Raw genomic sequence first — 22747 nt, 5'->3', positions numbered from 1 at the left:
CAAATTGGGGAATAATGAAGAAAATCAGGTGTATCCATTCAGTGAAATATAATACCACCACTAGTGTGCCCACTGTGTCCAAATCCAGAAAAGAGCTGGTTAGGTATGAAGTACAAAAAAAAATCATACTCACACAAACACAATATAAAACTGTTCAAACAATGAAAAGGATAGAAAGGAATGTTCTACATTTTAGGAATTAGTTGTCTTACAAAGTTTCTGCTGCTATAATAGAAATACAAGTTTGAAAGACTGTATGGAAAATGCCTAAATTAAAACCTCAGTAACCATGGCTGTGTGCCATTTGTTGAGAGCAAATGGCAAGGAAACTTTGGTTTGATCCCAGTTGCCTAGAACAATAAATTAAAAACAATAAAACAAAAAGTCCCCGAACAATGTGCTTCAACTTTGCAAATGGCCAATAATAGAAGTTAATGCTTCATAACTTCTGTTGTGATTAGAATACTAACAGAAATTAATTTTTCACAGCCCTCAGTCATAAACCATCAGAATACTACAGTTTCTACTATGTTACATCATAATGGTTATCTAAGATCAATCATTTTAGGTAGAGTATCCAGAAAGTTGCTTGAAGACTTACTGATTTTATTCATTTTAACTTTTTTAAGATTTTATTTTTATTTGTTTATTAGAGAGAGAGGGAGAGGGAGAGAGAATCTGGAGCAGACTCTACGCTGAACACAGAGCCCGAAGCAGGGCTCGATCTCACAACCGTGAGATCATTACCTGACCCAAAATCAGGAGTCCGATGCTTAACTGACTGAGCCACCCAGGCGCCCCTTATTTATTATTTTTATTATTATTTTTTAGATGGGGATAGACCGAACACCTGAGGAGTTCGTTCACTGGATACATAAGGAAATGCAAAAAAGTAAGAAGCATGCTAAATATACAATCCCTTGGTTATAGTTATCTGAAGTAGCTTAAATGAGGGCGCCTGGGTGGCTCAGTTGGTTAAGCGACTGCCTTCGGCTCAGGTCATGATCCTGGAGTCCCGGGATCGAGTCCCACATCGGGCTCCCTGCTCAGCAGGGAGTCTGCTTCTCCCTCTGACCCTCTTCCCTCTTGTGCTATCTCTCATTCTCTCTCTCTCAAATAAATAAATAAAATCTTTAAAAAAAATAAAAATAAAAATGAAGTAGCTTAAATGAAAGAAAGTGCTGGGTCAGACCTCGGTGCTGGACCACAGTCAGATTTGGGTCAGCCAGAGCTCAGGGCACTAACCTCTAAGCCACACACCCCCACACACCCCCACTCCCCCTCTGCCAAGGGAAAAAATAAGGACAATGGGAAGTACTTCTAAGGGCCCTGGTCACCCAGTAGGCAGTCGGGTGTAGGGGTGGGGGCAAAACCAAGGAACTACAGACAACAGGAGGGAGAGTGTGAAGGAGCTTTTGATTTTCTAGATCAGTATCAGCTTCGGGAAGAACCCTTACTAAAATGGGCTGTGAGAACAACTAATCTGGGGGCTGTGTCTTTGGTTTTGAATGCTGCAGAGTGGAAGAGTATGTACGGATAGGGGACCCGTGGCTCACTACGGAGTGATCACCGATGGCTCTAAGTGATCCACATAGGAGTCCTTCTCGAGGAAACCGTGGGCCTGGTGGACTGGATAAAAGCCATTGTGAGATTTCTTTATCCTGAAGAAGGGGGACAAGACTAATGATCTGAGACTAAAAGGAGTGTCCTCCCCTGAAGATGGCTCTGCTTACAGAATACTCTCTGACCACTGTAGGCCACTTCAGATAATCCAGTACGTTGGGATTCAGACCAATCCAATATGAATGAGGGGAGAGAGCGCCCCCCGGGCAGGACAGGTGGCCTCACTCCCTGCACACCCTTACCAGGCACTTAGAGGCACAGGCTCAGATTACTATATGGCTGTTTTTAACCCCAGTCTCATTTGAAAAAACATTGACTACTGTGTCTTAGAGTCACCTCACACGTTAAGGAATCCTACAGTCATCATAATTTTGCATGCAGTTTTTTTTTTGTTGTTGTTGTTGTTGTTTTATTAAATGTCCTTCTTTAAAAACTCCAGTCTAGGAAAAGTCCAAGTCACTCCCAAATCCCACCCATTATAATGTTCAACAATGGCACTTACTTCTGCTGATGGAGTGGGAGACAAAGTCCTTGGAGACTAGAAGAATAAGAGAATTACAAGTCACAGTGGATACTGATTTGTTATCAGTTTAATTAGTTTATCAGAAGCCCCTGGAAATAGTATGCCGCATCCACATGCCCGCTCCCCTTGCCCATCCCCGTCTTCTGATTCGGTAAGTTGGAAGTGGGGCTCAGACAGAAACATGACAACCAAGCTCCTGGGAGCCTGGCGCACGTCCTGGCCTAGGAACCGTGGGTTTTGAGAAATACATTGTCACACTTTAGATGCTTAAGTTAGACAAACTGGAACTATTTTTCCCTCTATGCTCAAACTATGCTCAGTTTACTACTATGAGTCACAGTGTCTACCGAAACACAGAATTTTGTAAACATGGTTGTTGACTCAATTATCAGGGCAGTCACATAAAATCATTTGCTGCCTGACACAGGCCGGTGATGACCAGGTCTGTGGCATCCTGCCCTGCCGGGTGGGCTTGCCAACATCACTACATTCACCTTCTGGCTTCCATCCTTCAGGGCACAAAGGCTTCCTTGGGGTCAATGAACAGATCAAACCCTCTTTCACCACAGGGCCTTTGCATTTGCTGTGTCCTCTGGAAGCACTGCCTTTCACTCAGACACCTGCCGGCCTTACTCCTCTTCTTCGGTGAGGTCTCCACTCACACGTGGTACACACAATGCCTTCTGTGACCCTCCTAATTGAAGGAGCAACCCAGCCCCACAGGCTTTCTCCTTACTCTGCTTCGTTTTTCCGCTAGCACTATGCCCTGTAAAAGTGCATTATGTATCTGCTTATGGTCTGTCTCCCACTTTCCACCGCAAGCTCCATGAGGGCAAGAAATCTGCTTCTTTACAGCTAAGTATTCCCAGTGACTAGAGCAGCTCCTGACACATGAGGTGCCCAACAAATATTTCCTAAATGAATGAATGAAATGTTTACAATTAAAATGCAAAAAGAGCTCAAATAGAAATGAAATGCAAACAAAGCATCCTGAAGAACATGGTGGATTTCTCAGCATCCCAGTCTGCCCCTCACCCCAAGGTCACAAGAAGCCACCGGGCTCTCTCACACTGCAGATTCCTCAAGCCCCCCAGTCTCAGGGCAGCTGCGGCCTGTCTCAGGGGGTGGGGGTGGGGGTTCTTAGCTGGGTGAAGACAGGCTCCTTGAAGGCAGGAGCCAGGCCTCACCCTGCTGACAGCCTCCGGATCCACCCTACTCATGCTTTCTGAAGGCACACATGGCGACACAGAACGTTAAGTTTATTCCTCTGGCGTTTCTCAATTGGCAATCTAGGGATTCTTTGGAAAAATAGTAAGTAAAGGGATAAATAATCAAACGGTGCATCAAGTTTTCTAAGTTGCAAGATTCATGTGTTGGGGAAGAGATGGCAAACATGTCTGATTTCTGATCTGGGGGCATCCTTCCATCAGATTCCGTGATCCAAGAAACCCACAGGTAATCATTCCAGGTTATGATGGTGATGATGCTGACTACGAAGAGTGGCCGGCAGTTTTGTTGAGCGTTTATGTGCCAGGGACTGTTCTAATCTAAATATTTCACTTATTCCTCACAGAAAACCTCTGAGGTGGATATCACTATCTTGAGTTTACAGATAAGGAGACATACTTTCCCCAGAGTTGTATGGTTAGTAAATGTAAGTCTGACTCCCAAACCCTGAAATGTTCAAAGCCTAAACTCGAGCGCTTGATGCTTTACTGCTCAAAACGGAGCCACTGGGAAACAGACACCTACCCCCAAACCCAAAACACCATAAAACAACTCACCTCCCCCTTGCTCGTATGACTTAAACATTAGCAAATTCTCGCCGCCTTGTTCCAGGCCCAGGCGCTGTTCACCCTGTTCTGGAACTGTCCTTTTTCCTGTATTCTCTATGCAACGCTCCAGGCAGGGCCCAGCGGCAACTCCACAACCCAGGCCAACCAACCCGCCTTTGAGCGGCTGCAGATGCACTTACAGGCATATGACCACTAGGGGGCACTACATGAAAATAGATACCACTTCCTGTCCAATGGGCCGTTTCAAGGCGGAACTTAGGCTCTGGCATAAAACCCAAATTGGAAAAATGAGTAAATAAAAAGAACAACATATATTACGATTATGAATACATATAAGTATAATTATAAAACATATCAAATGTACATGTATTATTGAGAACAAATTGAACAGGATCACCGTTTTCACGGCTTTTCTTCCTCTAAGGTCTCAAAGCCCTTGTGTGGATGTGTTAGGTAGTGTACAGTCTGTTTTAACCTTGGATTGAACAGCTAATCGCAGTCCAGTACTTGGGTAACATCTCTTCGACTGGACTCAAATCAGTCTGTAGGGGACTAATTTTTAAAAATAAAAGGGGAAAAGTTTAGAGTGAGTTGAACAGGCCAGAGGAAAGAGACCAGAGCCCACGCAACCCAGGTAGGGAACCCCCAACCCTGAAGGGATGGGGAGGACCCCGAGGGGCTGAGAGGCTATGCTCCAGCCTCCAGACCATTAATGCTGGGAGAGCGTTAACCAGCCCCAGGAGCCCAAGGAGCCCAAGAGCACAGCGAGTGACCACAACAGCGGCCGTCACTTGCCGAACATTTACCACGAGTCTGACTCTCTAACTGCTTTAGATTAGCTTACACAGCTTTGTTTTAATAGATAACAAATGATCTAGATACTCTACAGATATTAACCTTTAACAGATCGTTTATTTAGTCCTAACATCCTGTGAGGTAGATTCGGTCATCCTGTGATACAGATGAAGAACATGGGGTCAGAACAGTTGCCGCACGGCCAGAGTCATACCAGCAGCACGTGCAGTCCCCAGGTTGAGCCCAGGTAATTCGATCCCAGAACCCTAGCTCACATCACTGTGCCACACCGTGGTCTCGATCTCTCTGCTGATTCTGTCCTTGCACGTTCTATCGTAAGATGCTGCACACAGCAGCTGTCCTAAATGAGGGCATATGTTCTCTTCCTCATGATCCCCATGACTGTACCTCAGTAGGTCCCTCACTCCCTCTGCCCAGCTCACAGAATCTCCCCTGGCAACTCTGACTTCCTTCCCAGTATATCCACTCTGCTATCCCACCACCTGGTACCAGCGCTCCTTCATGCTTCCCGCTTGTCTCCTCTGGCTGCTCTTTTCTCCCACCCCTCTGCAACCTCCTGAGGCCAGGCATGCTGTGATAGGTTTCTGATACCTCAAAGCACCTGGTACGGAAGCCTGCAAATAGAAGGGAATCAAAAGGACCCTCTGACTTATTTTGATCCCAATCAGTCATGCTTATACACGTGACGAAAGAGAAGTTGTTGTATAATGCACAGCTTCTAGAATGTATTACCTCTCCCAGGCTCTGCCTCTCCTGTTTGTCATCATAGCCCGAAGTGTAAAAAGGCTCATAGGTAATAAGATCTGGACGTTCAATATCATAAATTGCCTTGACCTTGGGAATGGCTGCTAAATCCTTATAATCCAGGATTTCATTGTCCACTTTTGCCTGGCAAGGTTAAACAGAAAGCAAAATCACTCTCATTAGTCTCATCTCTTTGGGGAACTATTTTTAGTCATTTCATGTTCTGCTTGAAAGGTGAAGACCTTAAAAAGAGACAAAAACCAAAACATTTTGCTCAGTTTTAAAACCAAAAGCATTTTGCTTTAGGAAGTTGCCTATTTATACCATATATTAATCAAGTTGTTTATTTAAAAAAATAAACTCCATCAAAAACTTAGGAAAAAGTCTGTGTAGAACAAACCAAGTAGAAAAACCTGTAAACCTTCGGGATAATTTTCCTACATTTATTACAGAGATGGAGAAGCTCAAACAGATGGTCAAAAAGAATCCTCCCAGATGGCCAAAAACAAGAACTGCATATTTGATAAACTAAATATTTAAATATCTCTGTGGCAGAATTTAAGAATACTCAGTATCAGCATTATGAAATGTATAATTAATCCCCAGGTATCTATATCCAAGTTAGCCACAGCAATTTTTAAAGTCCTTCGTGGTATTACTGCATTTTATAGGTCATTGGCATCGACGGTCACATTTGTATATAAATGTAATTACCCGAAGGAAAACATGATTGAGAAGGCTGATCTTCAACAATGAAAACTGGTCTCATAACAGAAATAGAAATCATTTCGAATTAGTCTATTTAGGATTACCCACCCCACTATGACAGTCTGCTACCTTACCTGTCCCGGAAGGGTCTTTTCTGGAAATAAATACTTACATAGATAGTATGACCTGGGGAACCAGGGATACTGGAGCCTGGTCTGGAATAAATGCTTTCAGAGGAAGTCCTGGTAGGCTGTAAAACAAACAGTGCCTTGTAAGATTTCAGACCATGGCTTCAGAATCAAGACTGGCCTGAGTCCCTAGCATTTACTAAAAACTAAGCTGGTTAAAAAAAGGTTTGTGACTTTTCTGAGTAAGGGAAAACATAACCTAGACAGAAAGGTAAGGGAGAACCCGCTGCGCAATCAGCCTTGAAAATGCATTTGGGGACTTCTCACCTTCTCCTCCTCGCCCCCTCCAAGACCTTCTCAGAGCTCTGCCTTCAGGCACATTTCCCTCCACCTCTGATGCCACAGTTCCAGCCCCAGTCTCCAGCTCCGCTCATCTGGACTATTGCAATGACCTTGCCTGAGGGCTTCCTACTTCCATTCTTGCCCTCTTGAAATCCACGTAGTACCCAGTGACCAGAGAGATTTTTTTTTTTTAAAGATTTTATTTATTCATTTGAGAGAGAGAGTGAGAGAGCATGAGTGGGGGAGGAGCAGAGGGAGAGGGAGAAGCAGAGTCTGCACTGAGCGCAGAGCCCGACGCGGGGCTCAGTCCCAGGACCCTGAGATCATGACCTGAACCAAAATCAAGAGTCAGACCCCTACCCAACTGAGCCACCCAGGTGCCCCCAGAGAGATCTTTTTTTTTATTGTCACAGAATATTTTTTATTACTCTACTCCTTGTACTATGTATGAAAACAGTACAGTTAATTTTTAAGTCCAAGAGAAAATTCAAAGAGCCAGAATTCACTGACTGAAACATCCACCAAATTTCTTAATTTAAAATTAAAAGGTAATTTAACCATAGGCAGCATCAGGTAGACTAAACTCCCATACTGGACCCCTACAAAACTAGGTTTTTGTCTGTTAGAGAAGACTCTTCTTGCCAGAACTGGTTCCCCTGCTCAGTAGGTTCCAGAGTGGGTCACCATATTGCTCGCTGGACCCCTGACAGCTGCCTGTGGTCTGCTAAGTGACGGAAGGCAATACGACTAAGCCTCCAGCGCCGCTTTACACCACGTGGACGGGACGTCATAACACACCGATGTCGGATTCGAACAGGGCAGCTATCCTGGGGATGGGCAGCAATTTCTCCATCGGCCACTTCCCGAAGATCTTTTGGCAAAATGGTATTCTTCCTGAGTGAACTGATCCGTAGCCTCTCATCTGCATATTCATAGGCCATTTTTCGTCTCTTCACATCACGCAACATTTTCCAGTCTAGGTAATAACCTCGAACTTGGCCTGAAGGTGATGAAGGAACCATCTGCCGGACGGTCCGCAGCAGAGAGCCCAGCATGGAGGTCGCCATGTTGTCCCCCCAGAGAGATCTTTTAAGAACAGAATTTGGTCACTACTCTGCTTTTGGCTTCAGCGACCACTTAATGTCACAACTCCCAGTGCCTCAGGGTTTTGATGCGGCTCTCTCCCACCCCCTCACTTCCCACCATCACTCATGGAACATGGCGCACGTCGCTGCTTCAGGGTCCTTATCCTGTTTCCTCTGCCTGAAATGCTCCAGTCCTCAATTTTACTTGATTTTCTTTTTGTCTTCCTCCAGTTTTGGCTTTAAATATCACCTCCTCAAAGAAGCCCTCCCTTATCTTTCAATCCAGAATGGTTACCCTTATTTTCCGTCCAAGTCATTCTTAGTTTTCCTTCATGAATAAAATTTATAATTCCAAGTGTACTGTTTTTTTTTTTTTTTTACATCTTATCGCCTCATTAACTTCAGTTACCATCTCTGCCCTCACCGGATTTATTTTTCTGCCACTGTGTATGCCCGCTGTTTTGCAGAGGTACGTAGAAGGCACAAATATTTGTTCAGGGAATGAGCTAGGATTTATTATTTGTAAACACTCAGTTTGTGGATACCTGGCTCGTGTTAATTACGAGGCGTGAGCCTAACCACACAGAGAGTCACTGAAGTAAGGTTAGCAGTCAGCCGCTGGGAAAGATAAAAGAAACTGGACTTTATAATATATGCTTAGAGGACCCTGAGAGTGAGTAGTGGTGAGAGCAGTGGGAGGGTTAACTGCCTCCCACTCTGCCTGGCACATTCGGAAAGCTCTGCCAAGAAAACCAAAGGCCTAGTCTTGAAAGACTGCTCCCCTCTGTACAGATATTTCTTGGAGAGGAAAATGTGTAGTTCTAGGTTAGGAATTGGATCTTTCCTCTTCAGTACTTTTTCTACTGATATTTGGCATCTTGATTGTGACTATAACGGAGCCAAAGAACCTCCTAAAAATCAGGATGTTTCACCACTATGTATTCACATGTGAAAATAACTGAGAGCGAACCCACCAATTCAAGTCAGACAGTGATTAGACTCACTCTAACAGGGAATTCACTGGAGGGCTGTGATGTATGGTTCTTGTGTCTTTGAGATACCAGGGGGGAGGGGGCTGGAGAACTCACACTGCGCACAGTGGACGGGTGGCAAGCTTGTCGCTTCTGGTCCCCCTCCCCAACACCTGCCACATACAAGTACTTTCTTCCTAGACTTAAATTTTCCAATTGCATGCGTATCTCAGTATGAGAAAATTCTAAATTCTGAGTCTACTGGGAAAGGAAGGATTCACAAAATAATGCTACTCAAAAAGTCCAACTCCTTGATTTGTGTCCCAGTCAAAATAGAGAAGTGACACAACCAAAGTGTGGTCCTCCTTTAAAAAGAGATGCCACCCGCTAATAAAATGAAGCCAGTATGCCTCTCTGTGGGGTAACGATTAACTACAGGTAGTCCTTCAGCCTCAAGTGGCCAGGAGCGAATATGTGCCAACCCAGTATCAAAATGCAACCTGGTAAGTAACAACACAAGAATATGAATGACAGCTAACACTGGTCATCTGCCTACTATGTAGCCCAGGCTCTTAGCCCCTGCACTAGAATCTCCTCCATACTGTAAGCTACACATGACCATTCCTCTCTCATCAACATAGCTATGGGACAGATGAGGTGAAAACAGAAGAAAAAATTTAAGATCAACTAGCAGGAGAGAATGTTCTTAGCTCCACGAGAAGCCTGCAGTGGCTCCGTGTTGGGGTGGGGGAGAGGGGCGAATGCAAGGCAGACGTCTTCAGGTACTGTGTTGCTATGACAAAGCCCTGCTCTCATTAACAAGCAGCTAGGACATTGTGTGAAGAGCCAGAGAACACACTGAGCCTTGGGGTCTCTCCCATGTCACTCATCCTATTTTCACCAGATACGGGTCAGAGATACTTTCTGCCTTCCCTGTAACGATGCACCTGGAGATGGCTCTGAAGTATTTTGTTCCCTTGTGTGCTGCACATGCAGATCGGAATGTAGCTGCAGAGCCACGTGAACACATGCCCAGGATGGGGTCTGTAACGCTCTCTTCCAGTGAGGAGGAACTCCACGGAAGGAAAAGGTCCCTGGGCTGAACCAGCCTGTTTCCATTCAGGCTCTCTGTACCTTCTTTCTTCACCACATGGGAGGATCTGTGAGTTCTGCAGGCTTCCTCTGAAGTATTCAGCTGGTTCATGTACAGCATGACTATGGCAGAGCTAACGTCGTTAAGAGTTATCCGACAATCTGAAATCTTGTCAAGTCCCGTTTCGTTCTTCAAGGTTTTCAGATCTGAACCACCTCCATTTTGCATATACCGGCCCCAGGTTCTCTGATTCTAGAATAAATATTTTGGATTTTTGTAGTCAGACTGTGTTCAAAGTCAAATCAGCTGGTTACCAAATCTGACTGACGGTGCTCTGGCTCTCGTGGAGAGACCCGTCTGCCGTGAGCATCTTCAGACCATTCAGCACCAGGAAATGCTCAAGATTATCTCTTGGAGATTCAGAAGTTGCTCTTTGTTTCATTGCATTTACTGTGGCTTGCTTTATCTTCATTCCGATCCCCTTACTTAAAATTTACTTCCATAGGCATCTTGCTTATGGGTTGAGTTACATCCTTGCTTATTTTCTTACAATGGCCCTTCTTTGTCCTGTTTTCCTGTCTAAAATGGAGTAATGGGATAAAACACACGACTCTGTGTAGTAAAATAGAGGGGGGTTAGAAGGCTGGATTTGGAGTCAAGTGATTTAGTTCAAATCCTGGCTCTCCTAGTTGTGTGACTTTCTATGAGTTTTTCTTTTTCTTTCCTTTCTCGCTTTCTCTCGCCCTTTTTCTTTTGACTTCCTTGAGTTTCAGCTTCTCATTTCTAGAATGGAGCAAAGGGTACTAAGACCTAGTTCATAGGGACAAAGGAAACAATACCTATAAAGCTTCAAGCACCTTGCCTCGCACAGGGTGCGCACCCATTTTCAGCTTTCTCCAGACACTGGATCTTAGACCGGATTTCTTCATCTGTTAACCTCACACAAGTGAAGGAGAGTATGGTCTCTATTTGCTCTTCATGACAGAAGAGTCCTTTCAAATGTGAGCTCCAGGGACGAGATGTCCGTAGAGCCCTCTGCACTTGTGTGCCTTCCCATAAGGACTCAGATACGTGAGGCCATTTATCACAGTCCACGGGGCAGCAGTCAGCTTGCCTAATGCCCTTCCCCTTCTTGAGAGCTCTATGAAGTGATTGTGTATCCGCTCGAGATGGTGACTTCCTGCGCAGGTCTTAGCTTTACTGATTTATGCCCTTCCCATGCGTGATGGCAAAGACCTCGCACAGGCCTCTCTTAACTGCCGGAAGGGTTCGTGGTGCGCTGCCTCTTCACCCGTGCTCAAGCTCAAACAGCACACACGGATCGTTTGCTTTTCTGCCACAGTCCCAAGGACTCCCGAAGTGTATGTGCTCACCCGGCGGAGGTTAGAGGTTCCTCCTTCATGAAGATAATAACATTACTTTTTAAAACTCAACTATTAGTTTGGGTATTTTAATCTTAAAGATTTGGAATTTTACATTTCAATTTGAAATATCTAGAGTTCTAAAAATGTTGCATTTTAAATGAACAACTTTATTATTAAAAGAAATCCTTTTGTTCTTCCGGCTGTATCTCCCCTTCCCCCATTAATAAAAAACTTGCTGAGGGTCTCTGATGGCCAAGACGCTTCAAAAGGTGCACAGCTGTCTTCCAGTATAGCAGCTCAAAACCACTCCAGTTGAAACTCATTTAACCTGAAAAGCAACAACTCACTGCCATGCCTTCCCTCTTTCAAATCCCACTGACTGTTTCTTCTTTACATGAACTTAACTCTAGTGTCACCCTGCTGGGCTAGAACAAAGTTTTACAGAGGATCCACATTTCCACAGATGATCCTTATATGCAATTATTTAACCTACATTACTATTTCAATCCATTCTCATATCTAAGTTAACAACAGTGACCCAGTAATTACTGAGTTCAATAACCCAATGGGTCAGCAGCCTTTGTGAGCCTCTATGAGAGTTATGATGAACAAAATTACTCTCTTGCTTATACAGTTGACCCTTGAGCAATGCCAAGGTTAGGAGCATTGACCCACTGTGCAGTGGAAAAGCCACATACAACCTTTGACTCCCCCCAAAACTTAATTACCAATACCCTACAGTTGAACCGGAAGCCTTACTGATAACATGAACAGTTGAATAACACATATTTTGTATGTTATATGTATTACATACTATATTCTTAAAAGAAAGTAAGTTAGAGAAATGTAATTAAGAAAATCCTAAGGAAGAGAAAATATATTTATAGTACTGCAGTGTATTTATGAAAAAAAATAAAAAGTGTATGAGTGGACCCACCAGTTCAAACCCAAGTTGTTCAAGGGTCAACTGTATTATAAGTGAAGATAATTTCTAATATTTATCCTCAAAGGTGTGCCCACTTCTACAGAGAAAGGACATAGGATCTGTTATTAAAAGCAGATGCAATTTACTTATTTTCCTCTAAACACCTTTTCCCTCGTGCCTTATGGAAAAACCCAACTCGAAAGCACAGTTGGAAAATTTAGTTCTATTTTTTAGTGCCATCTTTGGCAAAAAAAAAAAAAAAGGCGGGGTAAGGGTGGAGAAGGCACAGTAGATATAGAAAGGATTATAGACTGGCTGTGATCTCTCAAAGTATTTTGCTAATACAATTAGGCAAAGAATTTAATCCTTATTTTGGCAACAGGGGGAAAGGGAGCTTCAGGAAGAACCTTCTATTGCATGTGGTTGTCCTGGCTCACTCTCTCATCGAGGGGTCCCTGTGACCTACATTTATTTCCCCAGCACGTTCATGTACCCACTTTTGATTTCAAAAAGGTTTTTTATTTTTCTCAAAAAAAAAAAATCAACAAGAAGTCTCACTGAAGACAAGTAGTTTGTTTCAAGAGAAAAAATGGCATTTGATACCTTACAGTAGTTGCTTGAAAATACATGTCTCTTTGTTTTCTGCATGAAATCTTTTTTTAAAAGTCCTCTACCTTACAGCTGAGCTTTCCCTCTATGCCTTGACTTGGTCCATCTGTCCTCCCATTCAGAAGGCAGTCACAAAGTGAGAATTACACTGAAGATATTTTTTATGCTTCCACATAGCGCTCATCCTTCTTCAGATACTATTAAAACACTTACCAGAGCTCTGCCTGGTGAATAAGCAGAGAAAGAACATTTTCCATTTACTTTCATTATGGGTCACCATGCACATGAGGTCCCTTCTTGGCCAGAGAGCACTCTGTTGCCCCCGCCCTCCCCCCTCTCAGCAGGAGCAGGGGTGTGACAACTACCCATCTAATTTGCATTCCTCCAAAGCCACGCTCTACAAAGGGAGAGAAACTACAAGCAACTGGCAACCAGATGGGAAAGAGCTGATGAACCCCCAGGGGACAACTGCCCATATAAGGCGATTGGCACCTTATAGGAAGTGCTGCTGGGATTGACAGTACCTGCCTTGGGTTTTTGTTGAAGTTCACCAGACAAGGTGGTGATAATAGCTGCAGAAGAAGGAATACTTTTACAATCTGCATACATCCCATGTTCACTGCTAAGCCAAGAAAGGGTGAAATTAACTCCTTTGGAGCAAGGGGTTTTATGTTTCAGAGGAAGCAGGAGGGGCTCACTGACACACCGTCCCTTCTCTGGAGAGTTTCACAAATGCCATTGGCCTTTACCACGGCTAAGAGCCTCAATGTCTTTCCAGTATAAATATTAACCCCTATACATCCTGATGAATGATAAAAACACACCAAAAAGAATAAAATATTCAAATAAAGTGAAAGCCTAGAATAAACCGTATGTATTGTAGTGGTGTTAATAAAACAATAACATTATCTCCTTGTTCGAGACATATATAAAACCTCTAATTAGCTCCTAAAAAATATACACACGGTATATGTTTGGCATATTATAGCTTTGCAAATGCATACATTATAAAAGTGAATGTTAGTTTCAAAAGAAAAAAAAATCTCATGCCCATTTTGTATGGCAGTCCATTCATGCTTTAGCCTCCAAAGGCACATCAGAGAAGCTCCTTTTTAGAATATAGCAAGTGATCCACTGTGGATTATAATAAACTTGGTCCTGGGAATATCATCTGCTTTGTCTATGATGAATTATAGCAGAAATTACAAATGTTCAGTACTGAGTTTTACCTCCAGACAAAATTCACTATTCATATAAAACTTTTCCAAGCAAGTAGAACTGAATATGTTTTTCTTAGATAATTCTACTTCATCATTTTTTTTTACCTGTATCTCAGCCTGAGGAAAAAAGGAGCAAACTGCAGAATATAAATAATAAAATGACTTTCCTCCTATCAATTTCCTCCATGACAAAACCAGGGCTTACTTCTGGGGCACAGAGGGCTGAATGTTCCTGCAAAGAGTACAGTTGGTTTACCTAATAACTAAAAGGGTTTGATATTGTCTGGTGAAATGAGCGGCTGGTGCAAGGCATCTAAAAGATCAACATATCTGTGTGACTTGAGAATTGCCTTGGCGTTTCCAGGCTTCTTAAAAGTTCTGGTGAGCTGTTCCTCAATGGCCAATGGGTGAAGGGAGACCTTGTCAAATGGCCTGTTTCTCTGCCAGGTCCCAAGCTGTTTACAACTTTCTGTGGTGGAGCTGAAGCTGACTTCATTGATATCTACGGCTGGATAATGGGAATCAGATGTCCCTTTTGAACGAGGATAGGAAGAGAGTTGTTATTAAAAAAAGAGCTCTCTCTCCTCTAACCCACCACTACATAGCTAAGAGGCTCCCCATCTTTTAAAACTTAAGGGTCTGGACCAAACCAAAGAATCTCACACTTGATGACAGTATTTTTGTTCAAGTCATGAAAATGCATCTGTTGGCTACAGCCTCAGGCTAACAAGAGAGAATACTATTTGAGTTATAAAGTATATTTTTGGAAAAAGGACCCCAAAATTATGAAAAAGCAACTTCTTGCCAAATAGGGGTCCTAATCCTGAGCAACACTCATTTGCAGTGGGGACCATCTTCGGCTGTTCCACTGGATTCATGAGACTATAACTTCACTGCATGTGAAAACTCCGTCACTGGAGCTGAATGAGCTTTAGGACAGAATGAAGATCATAATGACAAATACAAGTTGGGAGTGTAACCCAGTATCGTGGACCAACACAACGCCCCCAAGGCCTGGAATCAGCAATTAAGTCTTGCTGCTGATACCTGGGGAGCACCGTGGGCTGACCTCATTCTATAGATGAAGAAACTTAGGGGGCTGACGTCTAAATGTATATACCTCTAACTCTCTTCCAAACCATTTAAAGAAAGAAGGTAAAATTTTAATGAAAGTACGCTCAGCAACTGTCGTCAGCCTTGGCGCTGTCCTGGCAGGTACAGACAAAAGGTGTACGCACAGAGCCCAGACTGAAGTGTTATGTTGTAATCTTGAATTGTGAGCAGGGCTTAAAAAATGGGTTTTCTCTGGGCCAAGACAGGACTGTGAAAAGTTATTATAATTTAACAGGTTTCAACTGATTCTCAGAAACCCCTGAAGAAGGTCAAGTATGCTCCCGGAGCACAATCTCCTGCTTCCTTGCTCCTCTGGAGAGCTGGCTGAGTCCTCTCCTGGCTTCTGGACAGTCCTACAGGTCATGCTGCTCTCTTTCTCAAACACATCAGACTTCGCCAGTATGCAGTGCTCCCTTCCTGTCTTCCTAAGCTCCCCTGTGGTGCAGTGGAAAGAGCACGAGTTACGAACTCAGCGACCTGGCTTTCAATCTTCACTCCTCCGCTTACCGGTGGGCTAACTCTGGGGAAATTACTTAATTGTGATGGGTCTCAGTCTCTCCACCTGTAAAATGGGGGCAAGGACCTCACAGGGATTCTTAGGGAGAGCACGTGACAGTATATTTAAATCCCCTGGCCTCTGCAAAGTAGGTGCCTGGTCCCTCTCATTTCCTTTCTCACTTCACTATTGCTTTCTTGAGCCGAACTACTCCCTCCCCAAGCACTGGGCTCCCCTGGCTCCGTGCTGCTCCTCGCCAGCCCCACCCCTTTCTCATCATCTACGCAAGGGCTCATCTCAACCAACCTCCACAATTCAACTCAAAGGCCACTTTCCCCGGGAAGTGCCCCTTGAGATCCTTTCTCTCACGTGATGGTCCCAGATCTATGAAATGTTTCTACACCATTTTATAAATTATTTATCTATTATTTATCCGTCTTCCCTGCTAGTCTAGGTCTAGGGCATCCAGCCTAGCACTCACTGTACCTGGGTGCCCGGCAATATTTGTTTAATGAACAAATGTGTAAATACAGGACCAAAAGGGGAGCTTCTAATGTGCTCACTTGAATGATGGTAATGCTTTAGCCAGTACTCTAAATGAAAACAATACTCAGAAAACAGCCAGAATCAGAATGTGAGATGCACTCTGTGGGGTGAGAAAAAGCATCTGCCCCTGCAGGAGCCAGAGAAGTTATGTGGGAAAAGCAGCACAGAGAGGACAAGCGACAGAAGCCTGGGGCCAGGACAGCGGCTGGAAGCCTCAGCCTAGACACAGCGCCAACCTGCAGAGACGGAGACCGTCCTGTGCGTCGAACCAGACTTTTGGGATAAAAGAAATCAGATGAAGAACGATACGTATTTGGCAGCTGCCATAAAACATGAAAAAAGGGAAGAATGAACAAAGAAATATCTTCAATTTAGAAACACTATACAAAAAAACAAAACAAAACAAAACCTTTGGGAAAACGAATTTGATAGTAACTGTCAAGGGGCATCGCTTTAAAGTTGATGTGTGTGCGCGCGCGTGCGCGTGTGTTTGAGGGCCCATGTGTAAAAGCATATTTACTGGTCTTCAAGTTACAGTTTATTTACCTACATTCTAACCCCCCATGATTCCCTTCCATTTATTTCAGCTCAGACACTTTTATATATGAAGAGTAAGAAGCCAGTGAAGCCACTGAGAGATGTCCTTAAGAATCTATCATTATAAATGGCCTGTGAGTTCTTAAATACCAAGAATGTGGATTACTCAGTGGGGTTGCAGAAAGATTCTTAAAACATTTTCATTTTGCTATGGTAACCGCACTGATGTGATACCCCGTGAAAGGCTTGGAAATCTTGGCTCAATGTCTGTGCTCTGTAGACACACCCTTGAGAGAGAACAACATTTATTCCCTTATTCAAAAACCGATTCCCCTTTAAACCCCACCAACATCAGCATATACCCCACGCAGGGCACACTGGAACCTCTTCCCCTCTGGCGTGCATCCTACGCACGATTGGGCTTCCCAAAGGTGAGCAAGCTTAGGGTTGGCCTGACCTCCCAAGTGGTTGAATGTTCACTGTAGGAGAAAAGTTTTGGAATTTTCTGGAAAACTTTACTAAAGGAAGAAAAACTAACAGCTCTTCTTGGCCAGAAAGAGTAGAAGTATTTCACTAGTTGTTTTCACAAGTTTATCCAGAGAGTTCTATCAAGATGCAATCAAGAGTGGTTTTTTTCTTTCTTTTTTAAATATCATTTTAGACACACTATCTGCAAACTCAAGCAATCCTTACAGAGAAAAGACACACATTCCATGCAGTCTGGTCTCATTGGCATTCTTCCCCTCATCTCCCAAAAGACTTCATCAGGGATGAAGTGAAAATGATTATTCAAAAAACTGAAAGCAACACTATAGAGATAGTATAAACCACTAGCTACTTGGGTGGTTTCTGGGCAGCATCCCCAAGCTATGCTATGAATTTTACATTCTTATGATAAAAGTGACAATAACTACTATCTTTAATGTTCTATGATTTTATAAAGATAACCCATTTCCAAAGCATCCATAGTTCCTCAAAAATCTCAGACTCTGGTGTGCAACATGGGTGACTGTTCCAGTGTGCACCTGCCTGGTGGATGGACTTGAGGGTTATACACACATGCTCAAGCCAAAGCTGTTATTCTGAAATAGAGACCAAAACCATCCTGATATTGGTGGACAAATTCCTTTTCAGTTTGTCTTATTTTTACTCCATTATTCTGAGAAATAGAAATAGGTTTCTTTTTTTTCTTTCCCATAAAAGTATGATGCCAATGCGGTTACAATGCATAGCTGCTTACACCTACTAATGGCAGTTTAGGAAGATCTGATATCACACTCTAGAGTCTGGCTTCCAAAATAAATTCAGGCCATTTTCATTCTTTCCCCTGAGATGCCAAGTGGAATACAGTCAAACTACAGTTTTTCCAAGGATACCACTAAGTCAGCTAACCCGAGAGACTGGGGTCCTGTGGACTGGGATCTGGTGTGATTATTGCTCCGAAAATATTTCACAGTCCAAGGGAAAAACTAGGGCCATCTGAATAGGGTACAGATGATGATACTGACTTACAAGCGTGTACAGCTCTTTGCTTCTGAAACACATAAAATAGTGTCATCTGGAGGTGTTGTCAGGGCTGAGTAAGACCAGGAGAAGGTTTTAGAAGTGAGAGGTGAAGAGGGTCTATCCTTTTACCCAAATGCTTAATGTTCAAGGACAGTTACTGCAACATTTTGATGTCACCTAAGAGTTAAGTTACCAGGATGCTTATTCACAGTGACACTTCTGGGCTCATCATTGTTCTCCCTAAAGGTTTTATCTGACAAACCATCAGCTTCTGGAGACAGAGGCTACTCGGTGAATTTGGATTTAAGAGGACAGTAAAATGTACCATGGATGCAGAGTTTGGGTGGGGGTGGTACATTATGGACTAAGTACAAAAACGTCTGGTGAGGTCACCAGATGTTGGACCTAGAACTTGATGAATCATTTTTTCCCATCTGTGTGGTTTGTTCCCTTGAATGCTTTCCTACGAACCTGACTAGTGAGGCAAGGCTTACTTTCTCCAACACAAGCACTGGAAACAAAAACCACAATCAGTTTAACATGATTAACATAACATTAACATGATTAACATAACAAGAAGGAACCTCCTTCCCTGGCCAAATGGGCTTTCAACTTGATCTACTCTTAAGAAAAAAAAAGTCATGAAAAAGTCATTTCCCCAAAACTCCAGCCCTGAGAATTAGTGGCGATGGCACAGACAGCCAGCACATGCACCTGGCATCACAGCTCTGTTTCCTTACCCGCAGCTTTTCCTCAGTCTTGGTAGACTGCTTACAGTCGGGATGCCAAACGGTGGAACCTGGAAAAACACAATGCCCGCAAAGAGTTAAAGGAAATGGAAAGAAGCCAGAACTTCTGAGAACAGTTCATATCCTTCTCTCTCTATGGGGGGGGGGGTGGCAGACGGAGTGTTAGAGCCGAAGTGAATTATGGGTCCAAGTGAATTATGACAACTCTAATCTCCAGGTGAGTTTTCCTCATTCAGTCTGAGCTTGCTCTAGAAAGGTCATAATTCCAGACCACAGACACCACTAATGGGCGCAAGAGTGTTGTGACGCAACAGATGTTTAGTTCTTGACTGAGTGTTGTTGCTGTTGTTTTGGACCATATTATTATCCTTTAAAAGTCATGTCTGTGTGCTTACTACAGGCTGTATTTGATTTAAATAGAAGGCATAAACCATGTTTACAGAACATCAAAACAACCAAGCAGTTTAGATAAGGGAAATAGAGTCAAACCCAATAGTCTATATCCAAAAGCAAAACTCACTGAATTTTTTGTTGATCCAATTACACACAGTCATCTACAAAGATAATGGAAAATCAAGCCAACTAGAAGAAAGGTCAAAAGTTATGTTACAAATGCAGAAGTTTTCTTTAACTGTTAACCTTTTAATTAACAACAACAACAAAAGTCTCCCCTCTCAAATGAGTGAAATTACTACTTAAGTGTCATTTTCTGTCCCTGAGTCAATGCCTCACCTTCTCTAAATATGAAGCCCTTCCCTGGAATGATGCCCACATCACAGAACTAAGCAAAACATTTAAATCTCACAGAAAGCTCTTGTAAGAATCCAAGCCCACTGATACGATTTTGTATGCCTAGATATATATGTCATTTATACAGTTGTGGGTCAGACCTGTATGTAAGTCCTATGTTCACATAAGGATACGTTCAAATATGGTTATGGGCAGAAGAACCGAAGGAGCACTAGATAAGACTTGAGCAAATAAAGTTACTAAGTTGAAAGCAGCGAGTAAATGATATAAATTTAGGAAGTCTCGGTATGAATATCAGACTTCCCACACATCATTGTTAAATCTTTATCTCTTCAAGCAACCATCTGTGTGTACTTAAAAAGTCACCAAATTAAAGTAACTCTTGAATTATTTTATACTACTGAGCTAAAATAATATTCATGACAAGGATAATACCTTTTATATCAGAATAATACTTTAATCCCTATTTAACAATCATTCCTATCTTGCTTAACCCAGAGCCAAAAAAAAAAAAGAAAAAAGAAAAAAAAAAAAAGGAAAATGAAACAAACAAACCAGACAGACACATAGTCTTTTCAGCGTTAGCATTTACTCTGAGGCTGGCTACAAAGCACAGGAAATCCTCTTAATGTGGAGAGCCAAGGGTCAGGGGTGGGCCCACGAGCAGCATTCGCTGTGAAAGCTCGAGTGGGAGCCCTTGGCCAGATCACTGGGTTTGCACACAGTGCACACTGTTCTCCAGAGGTCAGACACACGGGACTGCGACTCGGGGAGAGTATCAGATGCTGAGGAAGATGAACTACTCATTCTTCAAGGAAGTGTCGAGAGGGCAGGAAAAGAGCGCAAAGGCCCAACTCCAGAAGACATTTACAACAATCCCTGGAATTGAGGATAGCCCGTTTTAACTGATAGTTGTTTATTTGTAGTATGACTGTGCTGTTATTTGCGCACAGCTTGAAATCACTCTCTATTCAGGTTCCAGAACCATGTGAACGTGCAGAGCAGCACCCAGAGCCTTTGAGTCTCAGTTCCTAGCAGACACGGTGTTGACGTGCGCTCTTGTGTCTGGTTTTGAGTGCTATGATAGACACACTAAAATCTAAAACAAAGCCTGGAGACCAAATAGAGAATAAATTGGCTCCAGGCTGAAAATGCAAAGTGACACCTGCCTATGGCTACGGAGATTCACAGCCTGCCCTCGGAGAAATGTGTCATGTAAAGTCCACATGAGACCATGGGTTTGGGGGCCTGTCATTTGCCTTTATTGGGCCCTTTAAAATTCAGCGACTGGGCGCCTGGGTGGCTCAGATGGTTGGGCATCTGCCTTCAGCTCGGGTCGTGATCCCAGGGTCTTGGGATCCAGTCCCACATCAGGCTCCCTGCTAGGCGGGGAGCCTGCTTCTCCCTCTGCCTCTCTCTCTCTTTCATGAATAAATAAGTAAAATGTTAAAAAAAAAAAAGAAATTCAGCGACTTTTTTCATCAGAATTTTCCAGAGTGATCATGAAAACTAAGGGATATTTGGGTTGTCATTTTCTCATATAGCTAGCATTTTTCAGAGAAGAGTAGATAAGGCTTTAATATTCAAGAATCACTTCCATAGACTTTTCTTCGTTGTATAAAAACAAAACAGAAAGCAAAGCAAACCATTCATTAAAATACACGTAGTGTTAAGTGCAGAGAGACAAAGAAATGAATGCAAAGGCAGATGAGACCTGGTAATTACCAAACTGAATGAGTACCAGCTCCCGTGGTTCTCTCTAATTTTACTGATAAGCCTTGTCGATTTAATGACACTTTCTCCAGCTAAAAATAGTAAAACGTTTGTGCAGATGGTGCTGTTTGGAAGAGACTCCTCCCCTAAGCTTCTTGCTGAGAAATTTCAGCATTTTAGGGGAGATAAAAACTAGTCATGGTTACACACTGAGAAAATTTCTCAAAATGATTTTCCATTAGAAAAAAATCTGGGGGCACCTGAGTGGCTCAGTTGGTTAAGCATCCAGCTCTCGATTTTGGCTTAGGTCATGACCTCAGCATTGTGAGATTGAGCCCCCAGTTGGGCATGGAGCCTGCTTAAGATTCTCTCCCTCTGCCCCTCCCCCCCACCCCCAAAAATCTGATGGCCCTCTGGTAATGAATACTTCTTTGCCACCAGAAACTTCTCCATTTCTCTTTCAGCGACTCTGGGTATGTTCTCACTCTCTCGCTGCCTCTCTTTCTTTCAATATGAGAGCTACATCATCTTAATGAGATGAAATACATCTATGATGCAATTCACCAACTATGAGATTTCTTCCTGAAAGCCTGCATAAGAGCAGGTTGGAGGCATCAAAAAATCCTTCCTGCAGGATAGTGAAAGGAGCAAAGACAAAGTAGCATCTAGAAATGCTTTTTCTCTTTTGTCTTGTTTCCCAGACCTCCTGGGGAAGGTTGGGAGGAGGTGTTGCTAATTTTCACTCTTGCCTCACCTCCATAGGACCAAACATCAAATCCTATTCGTTCATTCCAGAAGCAACACATTCCTTTGTTAAACACACTCAGGGGCTCACTGCCGGCATGTCAACTGCTTGGCTGATTAATACTAACTGATGAGGTAACTTCCGGCCACATTCATTTTGGATCTGGGAAGCCTTGTAGCTAATGAAGTGCCTCCTTCTCTGAAAACAAACAAACAAAGCAAGGTTTTCTTTCCCCAGGCAGAAAGAACTTACTGAATTCACTCCATCTTACCTTGAAGATACATTTCCTCTCCTTCTGTGAACATCTGATTGCATCTGCTGCATCGTGCACAGCTGGGGTGGTAATGTTTGTCACCTGCCTGCAAGAGAAGAGGTAGGGAGTATTTAGTTTACACCTTGTCACAGCTCCCAGCCTCTTTTCTGGACATGGGGATTCGGAGGCAAAGAGAAACAGCTGAGGCAGGAAAAATAATTGTCCAATTGACCTAACCTCTTATACCAACAGCCCTGGAAGCAGAAGCTGTCCCCATTAGAACTGGAAGGGGCTCAAAGACTAGCTACTGATGCCTGGATGATAGGGCAGCCTTGCTTCTCAGGGTTTCTGGCATCCACCTTTCTCTTGGCCTGGTCGCTCTTGGATGGTTG

The 22747-nt window shown here is 43.3% G+C and overlaps 1 protein-coding gene and 1 pseudogene across 6 annotated transcripts in view; both read right to left on the bottom strand.

Moving 5' to 3' along the window:
* The window catches only part of ABLIM1 (actin binding LIM protein 1), a 127252-nt gene that overhangs the window by 35276 nt on the left and 69229 nt on the right, over window positions 1–22747 (bottom strand). For all 6 annotated transcript variants that reach the window (XM_088019906.1, XM_088019905.1, XM_088019908.1 and 3 more), the window contains exons 5-9: window positions 22374–22461; window positions 18886–18944; window positions 6383–6460; window positions 5491–5646; window positions 2126–2161 (exon numbers count right to left, since the gene is read on the bottom strand). In XM_088019906.1, coding sequence (XP_087876032.1) covers window positions 2126–2161; window positions 5491–5646; window positions 6383–6460; window positions 18886–18944; window positions 22374–22461 — 417 coding nt within the window. The remainder of the gene's footprint in view (window positions 1–2125; window positions 2162–5490; window positions 5647–6382; window positions 6461–18885; window positions 18945–22373; window positions 22462–22747) is intronic.
* On the bottom strand, window positions 7248–7875 carry LOC114223071 (small ribosomal subunit protein uS14m pseudogene; annotated as a pseudogene).

This window comes from Eumetopias jubatus, unplaced genomic scaffold, assembly GCF_037043125.1.
Source record: "Eumetopias jubatus isolate StellerSeaLion01/CBP00866 unplaced genomic scaffold, mEumJub1_p1.0 scaffold_17, whole genome shotgun sequence".
NCBI classification, from domain to species: domain Eukaryota; kingdom Metazoa; phylum Chordata; class Mammalia; order Carnivora; family Otariidae; genus Eumetopias; species Eumetopias jubatus.
Note: the sequence above shows the minus strand (reverse complement) of the source record. Positions and strands in the feature narration are given on the sequence as shown.